The sequence below is a fragment of the Lynx rufus genome, unplaced genomic scaffold, assembly GCF_022079265.1.
Source record: "Lynx rufus isolate CCGP_SWC_20201006 ecotype Redwood Valley unplaced genomic scaffold, mLynRuf1.p SCAF_39, whole genome shotgun sequence".
Lineage (NCBI taxonomy): Eukaryota > Metazoa > Chordata > Mammalia > Carnivora > Felidae > Lynx > Lynx rufus.
Window position 1 is genome coordinate 1,336,712 of NW_025814855.1, and position 15,269 is coordinate 1,351,980.

General features: G+C 40.0%; 1 protein-coding gene across 1 annotated transcript; it reads left to right on the plus strand.

Annotated features, from left to right (window-relative positions):
• The first annotated feature begins 6,538 nt into the window (after positions 1-6,538).
• Positions 6,539-7,468, plus strand: LOC124522708 (vomeronasal type-1 receptor 1). Its single transcript, XM_047094291.1, has one exon. It carries the CDS (start codon positions 6,539-6,541, stop codon positions 7,466-7,468), a length of 930 nt encoding a protein of 309 aa, XP_046950247.1.
• The last annotated feature ends 7,801 nt before the right edge of the window (positions 7,469-15,269 follow it).

Sequence of the window (15,269 nt, forward strand, 5' to 3'; positions counted from 1 at the left end):
AAAAGAGTTTGTGGGGGACAGACAAGAGGAATACTCAGGCCTGTAGTAGTCTCAAAACACAAATGTTACTCCAACAGGTATCCAGATTTTAAAGGCGCTTCAATAGTCTTGTCCTTGTACAAATCTGACGTTCTCTCTACCCTTTAGGGACCTCAGCTGTTCTTTGGATCCATTCTTATCCATTTGGATCCATCCTTATCCATCTATCATCTATCTTTCTATCTAAATGCATACATAGTGTGTGGCCACCCCATCCACTTACCCACCTACCTCATTTTATACGCTGTTATTTTCAAAGAGAAACTAATTCTGGCCAGAGACTCTTTAGTGACAGGCTGGCTCGCCTTCCCCTCTCTGAGAGCAAGGGCACTAAACTGAGATTCTCCCTGTGACTCACAAAGCCACTATGATCAGGTGGACGTTGTGAGCCATTATTGCCCTGTGCATTGCTACAATTTTATCGGGCTGGAGTGGTTAATAATCACACTGATCTGAAGATTCGTGTGTTTCTGTTCTCTTTCTTTTATGTTTATTTATTTTTGAGAGAGAGAGAGAGAGAGAGCACGAACAGGGAAGGAGCAGAGAGAGAGGGAGACACAGAATCTGAAACAGGCTCCAGGCTGAGCTGTCAACACGGAGCCCCACGCGGGACTCGAACCCACAACCCTGAGATCATGACCTGAACTGAAGTCTGACGCTTAACCGACTGAGCCATGTAGGCACCCCTAGATCTCTTATTAAAAAGAAAAAATATCGGGGCGCCTGGGTGCCTCAGTCGGTTAAGCGTCCAACTTCGGCTCAGGTCATGATCTCGTGGTTTGTGAGTTGGAGCCCCGTGTGGGCTCTGTGCTGACAGCTCGGAGCCTGAAGCCTGCTTCGGATTCTGTGTCTCCCTCCCTCTCTCTCTGCCCCTCCCCTGCTCATGCTCTGTCTCTGTCTCAAAACATTTAAAAAAATTTTTTAATAATTATAATAAAAGAAAAAAATAGTCCTTCTTTGCTCCCTGGCTCTGCCCCTTTCCCGGCTGCCGCTGCCGCTGGGGGAGCCCACCCCTCGCTCTCACCCCGTCCTGGCCCTGTAGGCGCGGCCTGGCATGGCCTCCTGCCCTGCGCCACCGTGAGATGCTGCCCTCTGGGCCCAGCGGCGCCCCCAGTCCCGTCCACCACACCCCACCCGATGCGAAAAGCAGGGCCGGGTCCAGGCCAAGTGCAAAGCCGGAGGAGCCACGAGTACCGTGACTAGGAGGCATGCCTCCGGAGCTTAGGTCACCAAGATGATTACCAACTGGTTGGAAAACGTGGTCCGGGAAAGCATAGTGAAGTATTTGAGGCCATTAACATCACTAACAGCGAGGCAGTGGTTGTAAAAATTCTCAAGCCAGTGAAGAAAAAAGATAAAAGGAGAGGTTAGGGTTCTGGAGAAGCTTCATGGTGGGACAAATATCATTAAGCTGAGGGACACCGTGAAGGACCCTGTGTCAAAGACACCAGCTTTGGGGGGCACCTGGATGGTTCAGTGGGTTAAGCACCCGGCTCTTGGTTTCGGCTCCGGTCATGGTCTGGAGGTTCAGGAGTTTGAGCCCTGCATCTTTGGACCGTGTGGAACCTGTTTGGGATCCTTTCTCTCTCTCCCTCCCTCCTCATGCTCTCTCTGTCTCCTCATGTGTTCTCTCTCTCAAAACGAATAAATAAACTTAAAAACGATTACACCTGAAAATAATGGAATGTCATTTTCAATTGAGTTCACTTTATTATTTTAGAAACAAGCATTTCATAATTTTACTATGTTTTTACTTCCGAGTATCACCTGTTCATACACAATGCCAGCATCTTTAAAATAGATTATCTAAATGATTAATATCTATAGAGAGATCATGCTATTTGTCCTCCTTTATAATCTACACAGGTAAATAATTTCTTTGTATTTAAGTTTAATTCATTGCTGGTACATCTTTACTTATCTCAACTTTCATGTTAATGAAAAAAATGGCCTCTGATTTGGGCTATGTATGGTAATGATGTGTCAAAACAGATTTATAAAAATATACTCTAATATTTTTACATGGCAGATTTGACATCTTTATGTTAAGATATAGGGTATAATTTAATTCTAAGATGAGAGCAAGAAATTTACCTCTTAAAAAAATAAATTTACCTCTACTATTTCAAATAAATCTCCAAGTAGTTTAACCATGTATTAAATAAATAATTTTCCCAAATATTTGATGATTTACTTTCATCCAACACAGTTTTTGGTTTACTGACTCTGATCTGTGCTATTGATCCGTGTACGTCTTCAGCAATGACAAGTTGTGGTTAATGGTCTTTGTATCTAACACAGCAAGTTCTCTTCATTGAACTTAAGTGTAAATTTATAGAAGGTATATAATACATTATGTAATATGGAATGTATATAATATATAGTATGTAATTGGGTATGTTTACATTTTTTGTTTTGTAGTATTAGAAAAACGTAGGGGTGCCTGGCTGCCTCACTCGGTACAGCATTTGACTCTTGATTTCAGGGTTGTGAGTTCAAGCTCTATATTAGGCACGGAGACTACTTAAAATAATAGTTAAAAAGAAAAAAAAGAAAAATTTATAAATTTTCACTTGAATTACATGAAAAAGACACTGTGTTAATTAAATCATTTACAATATTAGACTGTCTTGGAAATAAGTCTATCTCTGCTATTTGTTTACTACTGATTTTAAGCTTTTTTTTTTAAGTTTATTTATTTATTTTGAGAGAGAGAGAGAGAGAGAGAGAGAGAGAGAGAGAATCCCAAGCAGGCTCCACGCTCAATATGAAGCCTGACTTGGGGCTGGATCTCACAAGATCATGACCTGAGCCGAAATCAAGAGACATATGACAGATGTTTAACCGACTGAGCCACCCAGACACCCCAAACAGAGCATTATTTCTCCTTCTCCTTCCTATCCTCCTTCTCCTCCTACTCCTTCTTCTCCTCTTCCTTCTCCTCCTCCCCTTCCTCCTTCTTCTTAAGTTTATTTATTTATTTTGAGAGACACACAGAGAGGGGGGTGGGGCCAAGAGAGATGGAGAGACAATCCCAAGCAGGCTCCATGCTGTCAGGGTGGAACCCCACGTGGGGCTCAATCTCAAGAACTATGACATCATGACAAGGGCCGAGATCAAGAGTTTGATGCTTATCCTATTGAGCTGCCCAGGTGCTCCCAAACAGAGTATTTCTTAAAGACAGAGCATTCTTCTTATGGAAGTCTCCCTTTAAAATCTTGTTGAATTTAATTTTCTATTAATTTACTTCAGATCTCTGCCTCTTTTTCCATCACTGATAAGGTTTTTTATCTGAGTGAAAGCACTGACTTTCCACAAAGGTTCATACAAAATAGACCTGGTTTGGATACCTGCCCCAAAGAGTTTCCCTAATGTGATTCCTTTCTTTTGAGTATCATGGTGATTTATATACTAAGCTAGATCCCTTACATTTAGAATTATGGGAAAATCTTATACATTTCATTAACTGACAAGCTTATAAGCATCTGTATTTTAGGCGGGTTTTACCTTCTTTAGTTTCCAAACTGCTCATTTATCTGTTCCCTCTGGATACAGATGTCACTTGGTTTTAAGATTCCTGTCTAAAGACAGAAAAAAAAATTAAGTACGGTAAGAATAAAGTAATTTAACCATGAAATGCTAAGAATAAAATGTGTATTGTCTAGGTTGAAAAATATTGCCTTAAAGACACAAAACTTAGAAAATATTATTAACAGAAGAAAATGTCTTTGAAAACTGGTATAATGGAATATTTCAAATATATGTGAAAGATAACAGCATAAGGCCCACAGACTTATCACCACCTTAAACAGTTAAATTACCAGCACGCAGTCATTTCATTTCATCTATACTGTCACCCACGTTATCCACACCAGATTATTTAACAAAAAAAATCATACATATAATTATATTCTCAAGTAAATAATCAAGAACGTACTCCTACACAATGACATGGGATGTAAAGATTGGATTCCTTCATAAGGAGGATCTGAGTACCTTTCTAATACCTACAATAACTACTCAATAATATCATTAAATAACAATAAGAGCTCATGTTTCCCTTACTCACCCCCATATAATTTGTGTTTTTCTATTAAGAGTTTGGCAATTGGGGCGCCTGGGTGGCGCAGTCGGTTAAGCGTCCGACTTCAGCCAGGTCACGATCTCGCGGTCCGGGAGTTCGAGCCCCGCGTCGGGCTCTGGGCTGATGGCTCAGAGCCTGGAGCCTGTTTCCAATTCTGTGTCTCCCTCTCTCTCTGCCCCTCGCCCGTTCATGCTCTGTCTCTCTCTGTCCCAAAAATAAATAAACGTTGAAAAAAAAAATTTTTAAATAAAAAAAAAAGAGTTTGGCAATTAATAAGTCCCCCTCTTTTTCTTATTCTTATAAAAAAATGGATCATTTATCTAGAATAATTTAAGATGTTCTATCAACTTATTACATCCTACTGACACTGCTTCATATGCTGTCCCAGTCAGTCACACTAAAGGTATAATTTTTGCTAGTGGCTTACTCAAGTTCTAGTTCAGTTTATTGTGAAGAACACTTCAGAGGTAGTACAGTTCCTTCTTATTGCCTCCCATTCAAAGAAGTTTTTTATAGCTTTTTATATGAGCTTTTTATAAGTTTTTTATAGCTCAGCACAGAGCCCAACTCGGGGCTCGAACCCATGAGCCGTGAGATCACGACCTGAGCCGAAGTCGGATGCTCAACGGACTGAGCCACCCAGGTGCCCCTGTGAGAAGTTGCATTTAGAGGCCACAATCTGGAGAACAGAGGTGGTAGCTGCTCGGGAGTTGATCACAATATCTGAACCTGTTCAGTTAAAAAAACTGTATCTATCTCTCTATACATTTCAAGTCAAATACACATTGGTTAATGTTGACTTCTTTCAATTACATGGATCACATTAATATTCTTATTCAGTCATTTAAAAAAATTGATGATTTTACTAAAAATACGATATTGGATACCAGTTCACAATCTTGGCTGATAGTTTTGGTGTTTTGTTTGAATACACCCTGATAAAAATCAACAGACACAATTATTTTTTTTTAGTTTCTCAAAAGTTATTATTTGTATGGATTGGTCATAAACTTCTCACATAATAAGGGTTGTATAGGTATGCAAACATGTTTTAAAGTCACTTTGAGATTGAAAGTAATGAGTTATTCTTGGCGCGTCTGGGTGGCTCAGTTGGTTAAGCGTCCCACTTCGGCTCAGGTCATGATCTCACATTTCATGGGTTCAAGCCCTGGTTTGGGGTCTGTGATGACAGCTCAGAGCCTGGAGCCTGCTTCAGATTCTGTCTCCCTCTCTCTATGCCCCTCCCCTACTCACAGTCTATCTTTCAAAAAATGAATAAAGCTGTTAAAAAAAAAAGGAATTCGTAATTACATTTATCTAAAATATCTAACGATTGGTGGAAGAGTATAAACCTCCAACTCCCATGTGGAGATAGGACTCTTAAGAAAAAAGAACTAGAGATTCCACATTTAAGAGAGCAGAGATCATCGGGGACTTCAATATTCTCAGATTCTCAATGTTACCCTGACCTGGAACCAGATTTCAAAATTACTGTGACATTCGAATGATCCTCCAAATCTGAAACTCTTCCTACCCAACAAGGACCTCACGATCCCCTGATCAGTAGGAATTTTTAATGTGGTCACCCCTCACAGACGTGTAGCGTTTAACAGCATGGTTTGTTCCAGCAGATAAAGTTCTACTCAAGGAGCATAATGATGGATATTTCAATATTCTTTCTCTGAGAGCACAGAGCACATAATTTAGCCCCTACCCATGTCTCCATGGCGTCCATTCCCTTTTGATTAAGGGAATAGAATGAGTCTCTTTTGCCCTTGAACGACTACAGTTCAAACATAGGAGTGACCCATGGTGATCACAGGTGTTAAGTAGTCAGAGACTCCTCCAAGTTGACTCTGATTTACAGAAACTGTGTAAATTCTCACTCCACATAAAATGACATCTTTGTTGGAGAATTAAATTCATTACATGTTTTCTTTTCAAAGTTATTTATGGAACTTTCCCTTGGTTTAAAATTCTTCTCTGATAAAGTTCATATGTATATTGTACTACATTTTCTTAAAATTACCCTTCAATTTTAATTGCTGTTATAAAAATTACAATTGTATCTAAACATTTTAAACAAATCCATCTGCCTATAAAGTTGATGTGAATGTTTATGTCTAAATATGCCACGACTCCCTCCTCCTTCAATAACCCAAGGCCTAAAGGTTGCTGTCAATTGGTGTGCATCCTTGGAGAAACATCTTATCTACAGTGACGTAGTAAAATCTCCTTTAAATAACCACTATCTGACCCTTTTGTTGCTTTTAAGGACATATTCTGAATGTCCTCTATGCAGAAAAAATGTGGTTTATGGAAAGCCCTACAGGAAACATGAAGACAGTAATACATATATTTTGGATTTCCTCCAGATCTTCTGCCCCAGTTAAGACCAATTTCCACTTGAAATTGATGGGCTCTTCCAACTTGGAAATGGGGATTATCTTCCTCATTCAGGCAGCAGTGGGGATCCTGGGAAATTCCCTCCTCTTTGGTGTTTATACCTTCACTTTGTTCACAGGACACAAGTTGAAACCCAAAGACTTGATTCTCAACCAACTGGTCTTAGCCAACAACTTGGTGCTTTTCTCCAAAGGGATCCCTCAGACCATGGCAGCTTTTGGATGGAGATCTTTCCTAGATGACCCTGGATGTAAAGTTGTCTTCTATGTCCACAGGGTGAGCAGAGGAGTTGCCCTCAGCATCACCTGCCTGTTGAGTGGCTACCAGGCCAGTAAGCTTCATCCTAAAATCTCTGGGGTGATGGGGCTCAGAACATCTCCAAAATGCATTGGCTTCTGCTGTTTCCTTTGCTGGATCTTGCATCTCCTGTTAAATATCTACACCCCAATGAAAATGACTGGGCCAGTGAACAGCAAAAACCTTACTTTAAAAAATATATTTGTCTACTGTTCTAAACTACCACAAGATAAACTTAGAGACTCACTAAATGCTGTCACATATTTTTATTTTGACTTTGTGTTTTTGAGCATCATGGTGTGGGCCAGTGGCTCCATGGTCCTTGTCCTGCTCAGGCACAAGCAGCGAGTCCAACACATTCACAGCCGCAGCCTTTCCCCCAGACCCTCCCACGAGGCCAGAGCCACACAAACCATCCTGATGCTGGTGAGCTCCTTCGTCTGCTGTTACTGTCTCTCTTCCATTTTGTCTCTTTGCATAGCATTTATTCGGAGTCCAAACGAGTGGCTAGTAAACATCAGTGTGTTTGCAGCATCATGTTTTCCAACATTCAGCCCATTTGTGTTCATCAGCAGTGATGTGCATGTCTCTCGGTTCTGCTCTGCCTGCTGGACAAGGAAAACAATTTCCTTAATCTGGTAAAACAGTTGTATATCTTTTGATCTGTGCAGATAAATCTATTTTTAGTTTCACCCTTCATTAAAATATACGTGACTATTTGGTGCTAGTTACAATTCTAGGAATCTGTGATATCCAGTGATTAACACCCCACTCTCATACAGGCATAGTAGAGCCAAAATAGATTTATACAATATGCAATTATTACTTAACATACACAGGCTGTATTCCTCAACTAAGAAGTTTAAGGTCCTTTACAGAGTATAGTGTATGAGAACTACCAAGTTTGCCAACATAAGTAAAATGTCACCTTATATCTAGTAAGGGCTTCTCAATAGTTGTAATATGTTTTTTCCCTAAACGTAAGTGAATGAGACTGTATCTATCAGGGAAAAGGTCTGGAATGGCCCATATGGGGAATGTACATGCAACTTTTTTTTTTTTAATGTTTATTTATTTTTGACAGAGAGAGAGAGAGCGTGAGCAGGGGAAGGGCAGAGAGAGAGGGAGACACAGAATCTGAAACAGGCTCCAGGCTCCGAGGTGTCAGCACAGAGCCTGATGCGGGGCTTGAACTCACGGAGAGCGAGATCATGACCTGAGCCAAAGTCGGACGCTCAACAGACTGAGCCACCCAGGCACCCCTGTACACGCAACTTTAATAAACAACAAAACTGTAGTGTTTGTGGCAGAATACCACAGATCAGAGAAAAATTCTAAACTTTGTCCTAACAATGACAAAGGTCAATGAAGAGGTGTAGGAACATGTGTGAATCATCACCTTTGCTTTTTAGATGTCATTTAGTACATACATAATAAAATGTGTTTCATTTTAATAAACTTCCATTTGACTCCCAATTTTGGTTAAAATATTATGGTTTAATGGTTCTCAAACCTAGTGTGTTTCCAACCTTCAGTCACTGGCATTTATTTTAAATAAAAGGCAGGCACACCTGGGTGGCTCAGTCGGTTGAACATCCCATCTTGATTTCGGCTCAAGTCATGATCCCAAGGTCGTGGGATCGAACCCTGCATCAGGCTCTGTGCTGAGCGTGGAGCCTGCTTAAGATTCTCTTTCTCTCTCTCTCCACCTCTCTCCCCTGCTTGCACTCCCCCTAAAATAAAATAAACAAACAAAAGACAAAATTTCAAGAGCTTAAGCATTTTTCACTCTATTTCTCACATTTAGTATCAAATATAAGAGTTCCTTTTTCCCCCACTGGCCTATTTTTCTCTATTTAATTCACGCTGTTCATATTGTCCTTAAGGACTTTATCTTATTTTATATTAGTTTAGTTTAGTTTAGTTTGAGAGAGAAAGAGAGAGGGAGAGAGCTGGGGGGAGGGCAGAGAGAGAGGGAGAGACAGAGAATCCCAAGCAGCCTCTAAACTGTGAGCACAGAGCCTGACACGGGGCTCAAACTCACAAACCATGAGATCATGACCTGACCTGAAATCAAGAGTCACATGCTTAACTGACTGAGCCACCCAGGCGCCCGTGTCTTTAGGATTTTAATTCAATCTTTTAATTTTGCTGAAGAGTCCAGGCAATTTTACAACTACAGTAAAACCTTGGTTTGTGAGTAACTTGTTATGTGTTCCACAAAAGAAGCAAACATTTCTAATATATTTTAACTTTATAAACGAGCAATGTCTTGCAATACGAGTAGTACATGATGCCAAACGTTACATGATTACAACTGAACCAATGGTTCTCTCTCTCTCCCTCTCCCTCTCTCTCTGCAGGATTGTGGGTGATTGTCTCCCATGCTCAGATGCTCAGTCTCAGGGCATGGTACTTGGCAGAAATCAGTGATTTTTCAGAATGCTGGAAGTTGCCTACAACTGGTACTAGTGTATTTTTTGTCACTTCAAAGCACCTGTGGACAGTCCTTTGCTTCTCCATACAAGAGAAAGCTTAGGAAGGCTTTGCTTCATTCTAGGTCAGGCTGCCTGCAGATATAGACCCTTTCCTCTGCTGCCATATTGCCTTATATGTTTAATGTAACATAGTATATGACAAGAGTGTATTAACATTATACTGCAGTCAATATCCACGCGAGCATATACAATGACCCCCGTGCAGAAAAAGATTCCATTGAGCCAACAGACAGCAGTGATTCTGTTATAACGAAAGTTGTCCTACACAATAACTCTCCTCTCATCTCCCTCACACCAGCCATGAAGGTTTTCAAAGGTAAGTGCAGGTTAATTTATTTTTCTTTATATTTTGTATTATATTACAGTATTGTAATCATTTTTATTTGAATATTTTTGGGTTGTGAAATGAATCATCTGAGTTTCCATTATTTTTTATGGAGAAATTCACTTTGATATACAAGTGCTTTGGATTACAAGCATGTTTCTGGAACAAATTATACTCGTAAACCAAGGTTTTACTGTATTTTATAGTTAATTTTGATAAATCCTAGGACTGAATGCTGTCTTCGAGAAAGTATAACCTTATTTATTTGCACACAGAAAATGACATTTAAAGGCCTCCTTAAGTCCAATTAATTTTTATAAAAATTTCATGAACTGTGCAACTCTTTCTTGAGCTCAAGTTTGCACAATAGTCTCTGATGAGGCCTTATCGTTCCCATTATATCCATTCACACAGTCCCCGCTATCAGGTCAGGGTGTGTTTCTCTAAACCACCCTGATTAAATGCTTTCTAATTACCAGTCACCACTAACTTCTGTCTTCTCTAGTCCTGAGGTAATTCTTAGACCAATTAATTCCTGAATAGTTGATGAGAATACATTGTATCTATAACTGAGCCTTAGCCCAAGGACACCTAATCCATACAGTTGATCAACGAAGCCACAGAAGATACAGCAGTTTCCTTATCTGTGATGACCCCACCTCTCTGACTCAGGCAGACCCACCTCCCAGTGAGCTCTCGGAGACCTGTGCTTATGCCCGCCGCCCTCAGTTCCTTCCTCACCTGCATGTCTGTCCCTTGACCTTACTGGTCGGTATGCTCGATGGCAGATTTCATATTTTCTAACAGTGCGCCTGAAATTATTTTCTCTTTATGGGTTTACTAACAATTTGCTCATACATACAAGCTAACTATCCTCATGTCCATCTGGAAGATGAGAAAACACATTTACAGCCTATGAACTCCAGCCATCATTCCACAGCACCACTTGACTCAACCTTGTTTGTCCAAGTTCCAGACCCTGTTTTTAATGGAAATACTTTGCTTCCAAGTAACTGATGATCCTGTTTCTGAAGTTGAATGAACATTTGGGGAAAGGTGTTTCTTTTGCATTTTATGGACTGATCTGTGTTTCACCTGATTTTCAGCCAAGCAATCACTTTCTGGGTCTGTAAACACTGATAGGGATACTGATTGTGTGTATGTTTCATGCCTTGCCCCTCATGACAGAAGTCTCACTCAAGAGAAACCTGCTAGTTAAATCTAACATTCAACCTTTTTGGTTTCCCATTTCCTTTTTTTTTTTTTTCTCTTTTCAGCTCTGTGCAGGTTATGTATAATTCATCTCCATTAAATTCGTACATTTTATTTATGTTTTTTGGTGCTATAATTTAAGGACCACACTTATGTTTACCCCATTTTTTTCTTTACACTTTTATTGTGAAATGTAACATTACTACAGGGAATTATTATACATAAATTATATATATATATATGTATATATATTAAGTATATTTAGAATATCATATGTGTATATAGATTAAATATATATATTTAGAATTTAACAAATGTTCCTAAAATACATACTTCTGTACCTGCCACTGAGGGAAATACACAGTATACTTGTAGTGTGCCCTGCCATGTCAAGTGCTCCATCCCAGACACGGTCTACACCTCCTCCAAGAGGAAAGCAACATCCAGATTTTTAAAGTCGGCATCTTTTGGACTTAAAGAAATTTTTAACGCTTATTCATTTTTGAGAGACAGAGTGCAAGCTGGGAGTGGGGCGGGGAGACACAGAATCCGAAGCAGGCTCCAGGCTCTGAGCTGTCAGCACAGCTCCCGACATGGGGTTCGAATTCATGAACTGAGATCATGACCTGAGGCAAAATTGGAAGCTTAACCAACTGAGCCACACAGGTGCCCCTTTTGGATTTTCTCAATAGTTTTCCTTACTATGCATAAATTCTAAAACTATAGTTTGTTTTTGTATACTATTGACATTTATATGAGTGGAATCATGTATTATGCATTTATTTCTTTTGCCCAACCCATGTCAGTAAGATTCATTTATGCTGTTCAATGTGTCTGCATCACCCATTTTCATTGCTGTTGAGGGCACCACATTCCACTTTCCTAACGGCACACGGGACAAAAATGAGGCAGAAACAAGTCAGCTGCAAGAGAAAGGGCGCAGGGGACGACAGTTTGGAAGGATGGTTGCCCCAAACTCCTCATTCTCGTATTTACTGGGAAAATCATATCAATCATCAATAGACATCACAACTCATTACACTGTTTAAAGAGTGTTCTCAGGGGGAAAACAGAGCTTGTTGAAGCATGTAGCGGGAGTAATCTATGGCTGAGCAGGCACAATCAAAACATCTGATCAGACCCATAACAGGTGGTCATGGTCTCTGAGAAGGCGGAGAAGTACGAGCAAAAGCAGCAGGCGGCTGTCCACCCTGAGCGGGCCAGGCGTTCCCAGCTGCTCGGCTTCAGCAACATCAACCGCCTCCCCAGAGAGACATTTCACTAGATGTTTTTCTTAGAGCTATATTGTTTATCGTATAGTTCTAGTTAATGTTTTCCTCCAATATTATGTTTTAAGCACCACACTGATCTGAGGGCCCATTACACCGTATCACGATTTCTATTCTACAGTGATGGACCTTTGTATTGCTTTCACGTGTTGGGAGTAACAATGCAGCTGTGTAAGTTTTCGTCCATGTTTTGATGCATATTAGAACATATTTCTTTAGAGAAGTTCCCTCCCACACCAGGTTCTGTAACATAGTCTACCATAAATCAAGTGATTGTCCAGATGTATGTGGATTTCCTTCTAAACTCTACATGGTTCCCACTGATCTGTATGTGTAACTCTGCAAATATCTAATACCAAACTGTCATTTTTAGTTTTATAACAAGCCCTAATTTCTGAAGAACAATCCACCTTATCTTTTTTTTTCTTTACCTTCTAAATGTGTCTTGATGATTATTTTTCCTGTGAATTGTAAGTTTTAACTTCTTTTTTAAATGTTTTTATTTATGTTTGAGACAGAGAGAGACAGAGCATGAGCAGGGGAGGGGCAGAGAGAGAGGGAGACACAGAATCGGAAGCAGGCTCCAGGCCCAACGCGGGGCTCAAACTCACGGACTGTGAGATAATGACCTGAGCTGAAGTCGGACACTTAACCGACTGAGCCACCCAGGTGCCCCGAATTGTAAGTTTTAAAAACCAACTGTCGGGGCGCCTGGGTGGCTCAGTCGGTTAAGCGTCCGACTTCAGCTCAGGTCACGATCTCGCGGTCCATGAGTTCGAGCCCCATGTCGGGCTCTGGGCTGATGGCTCAGAGCCTGGAGCCTGCTTCCGATTCTGTGTCTCCCTCTCTCTCTGCCCCTCCCCCGTTCATGCTGTGTCTCTCTCTGTCTCAAAAATAAATAAACGTTAAAAATTAAAAAATAAAAAAAAAAAACCAACTGTCAACTTCAACCAGAGTAACAAGAGTCAACAAAATAAAAACTTAAAATAAGCATTTCAGCACTTGCAACTCTTTCTCTTAAAACTATCAACCATACCAGAATTTACTTTGAAATTATGTCTGCAAAATTATTTTTTTTTAAATAGTAGAAAACATTATCAGGATATGGATTATCCTTACATCCCAGCCCCATTTCACCATCCTGCTTGTTTTTTTCTAATTTGAATATTAGTTTTTAAGAATCATTATGGCAGATTCCTAGTTTGGAAAAAAAAAATTCCGAGGTCTAATATGCCCACAAATACATATATTTTTAAATGTTTACTTATTTATTTTGACAGAGAGAGATAGAGAGTGAGCAGAGGAGGAACAATGAGAGGGAGAGTAAGAGAATCCTAGGCAGGCTCTGCACCATCAGTGCAGAGCCCAATGTGGGGCTCGAACTCCCCAACCGTGAGATCATGACCTGAGCCGCAATCAAGAGTCTGATGCTCAACTGACTGAGCCACCCAGGCACCCTTATGCCCACAAATATTTTGATTGCTTTTTCTTTCAAATGGCATGCATATTGGCTGAAGACATTTCTTTTGAAACTTTATTTACTACTTAGCCCATTCTATCTTTTCAAAATATTTTAAGGTTTTTTCAATTAACTTAATTCCAGTGTAATTCAGGTACAGTGTTATATTAATTTCAGGTGTACAATACAGTGGTGATTCAGCAGTTCTCTATATTTTTTAATGTTTTATTTAAACATTAAATACAGAGTGTGTGAGAGCACGTGTGAGAGGGGAAGGGGCAGAGAAAATCTCAAGCAGGCGCTGTGCTGTCAGTGCAGAGCCTGATGAGGGGCACGAACTCACGAGTCATGAGATGATGACCTGAGCCAAAATCAAGAGTTGAATGCTTACTCAACTGAGCCACCCAGGGACCCGTTTTGTTTCTTAAATTCCATGAGTGAAATTAAATGGTATTTGTCTTTCTCTGACTTCTTTCACCTAGAATTATACCCTTCAGATTCATCCATGTTGTTGCAAATGACATTTCATTCTTTATGGCTAACATTCCTATACATCCTGAAGATGTACATACACACACATACATATTATACACACATTGTATACACACACATCTTTATTGATTCATCTATTGATGGACACTGGCTATTTCTAGATCTTGGCTATTGTAAATAATGCTGCCATAAACATAGGGATGCCTGTATCTTTTCAAATTCATGTTTTCATATTCTTTGAGTAAATGCCCAGTAGTGGAATTACTGGATCATACGGTAATCCTGCTTTTAATATTTTCTGTAATCTTCCTATTGTTTTCCACAACAGCTGCACCAATTTGCATTCTCACCAAGAGTGCTGGAGGGTGCCTTTCTCCTCCACATCCTTGCCAACACTTGTTGCCTTTTGCGTTTCTGATTTTAGCCATTATGACAGGTGTACGGTGATAGCTCATTGTGGTTTTGATTTGCACATCACTCATTAGTGATGTTGAGCATCTTTTCATGTGTCTGTTGGCTGGCTGAGGATATTCTTGATACACATAATTTTTACTTCAATATTTTAAAAACATTTATTTCATGGTACATTTGCATTCACTAACTGTGGAAAGGGAAGAGCTCAAAAAGATTCTTGTTCCTCTATACTTCCTACTGTACATGTGCATAACTTTCTCCTGTCCTTGATTCTCCTTATTACAATGGGTCTAAACAGCATGTTTCCCTTTTGTAAACAGTCTCCCTCAGTAACTTCCTCCTTCTTTGTGTTTCATTATCTATAGGCCTGCTTCTCCTTTCATGTGTTAAGATGTTTGGCTTTCCTTTAAAATTTCCAATGGCTTTACCCCTTTCCAACGGCTTCTGAGATTTCCTCCATCTGGTATTTCTTTCTTTTTTAAATTAAGCTCTACACCCAATGTGGAGCTTGAACTCACAACCCTAAGATGAAGAGTCACGTGCTCTACCCATTGAGCCAGCCAGACATCCCTGCTATTTTTTAGTTGTATAGGGATTATCATTTATCCTATCTATATTGTGTTCTTTACCAAACCATTGTATTTGACATCCAATGTTTCCACATACCACAACTTTTAAAGTTTACTTTTACTGTTTTTGAGAGAGAGCATGCACCTGCAAGAGCGCAGGAAGGGCAGAGGGAGGGAAAGAATCT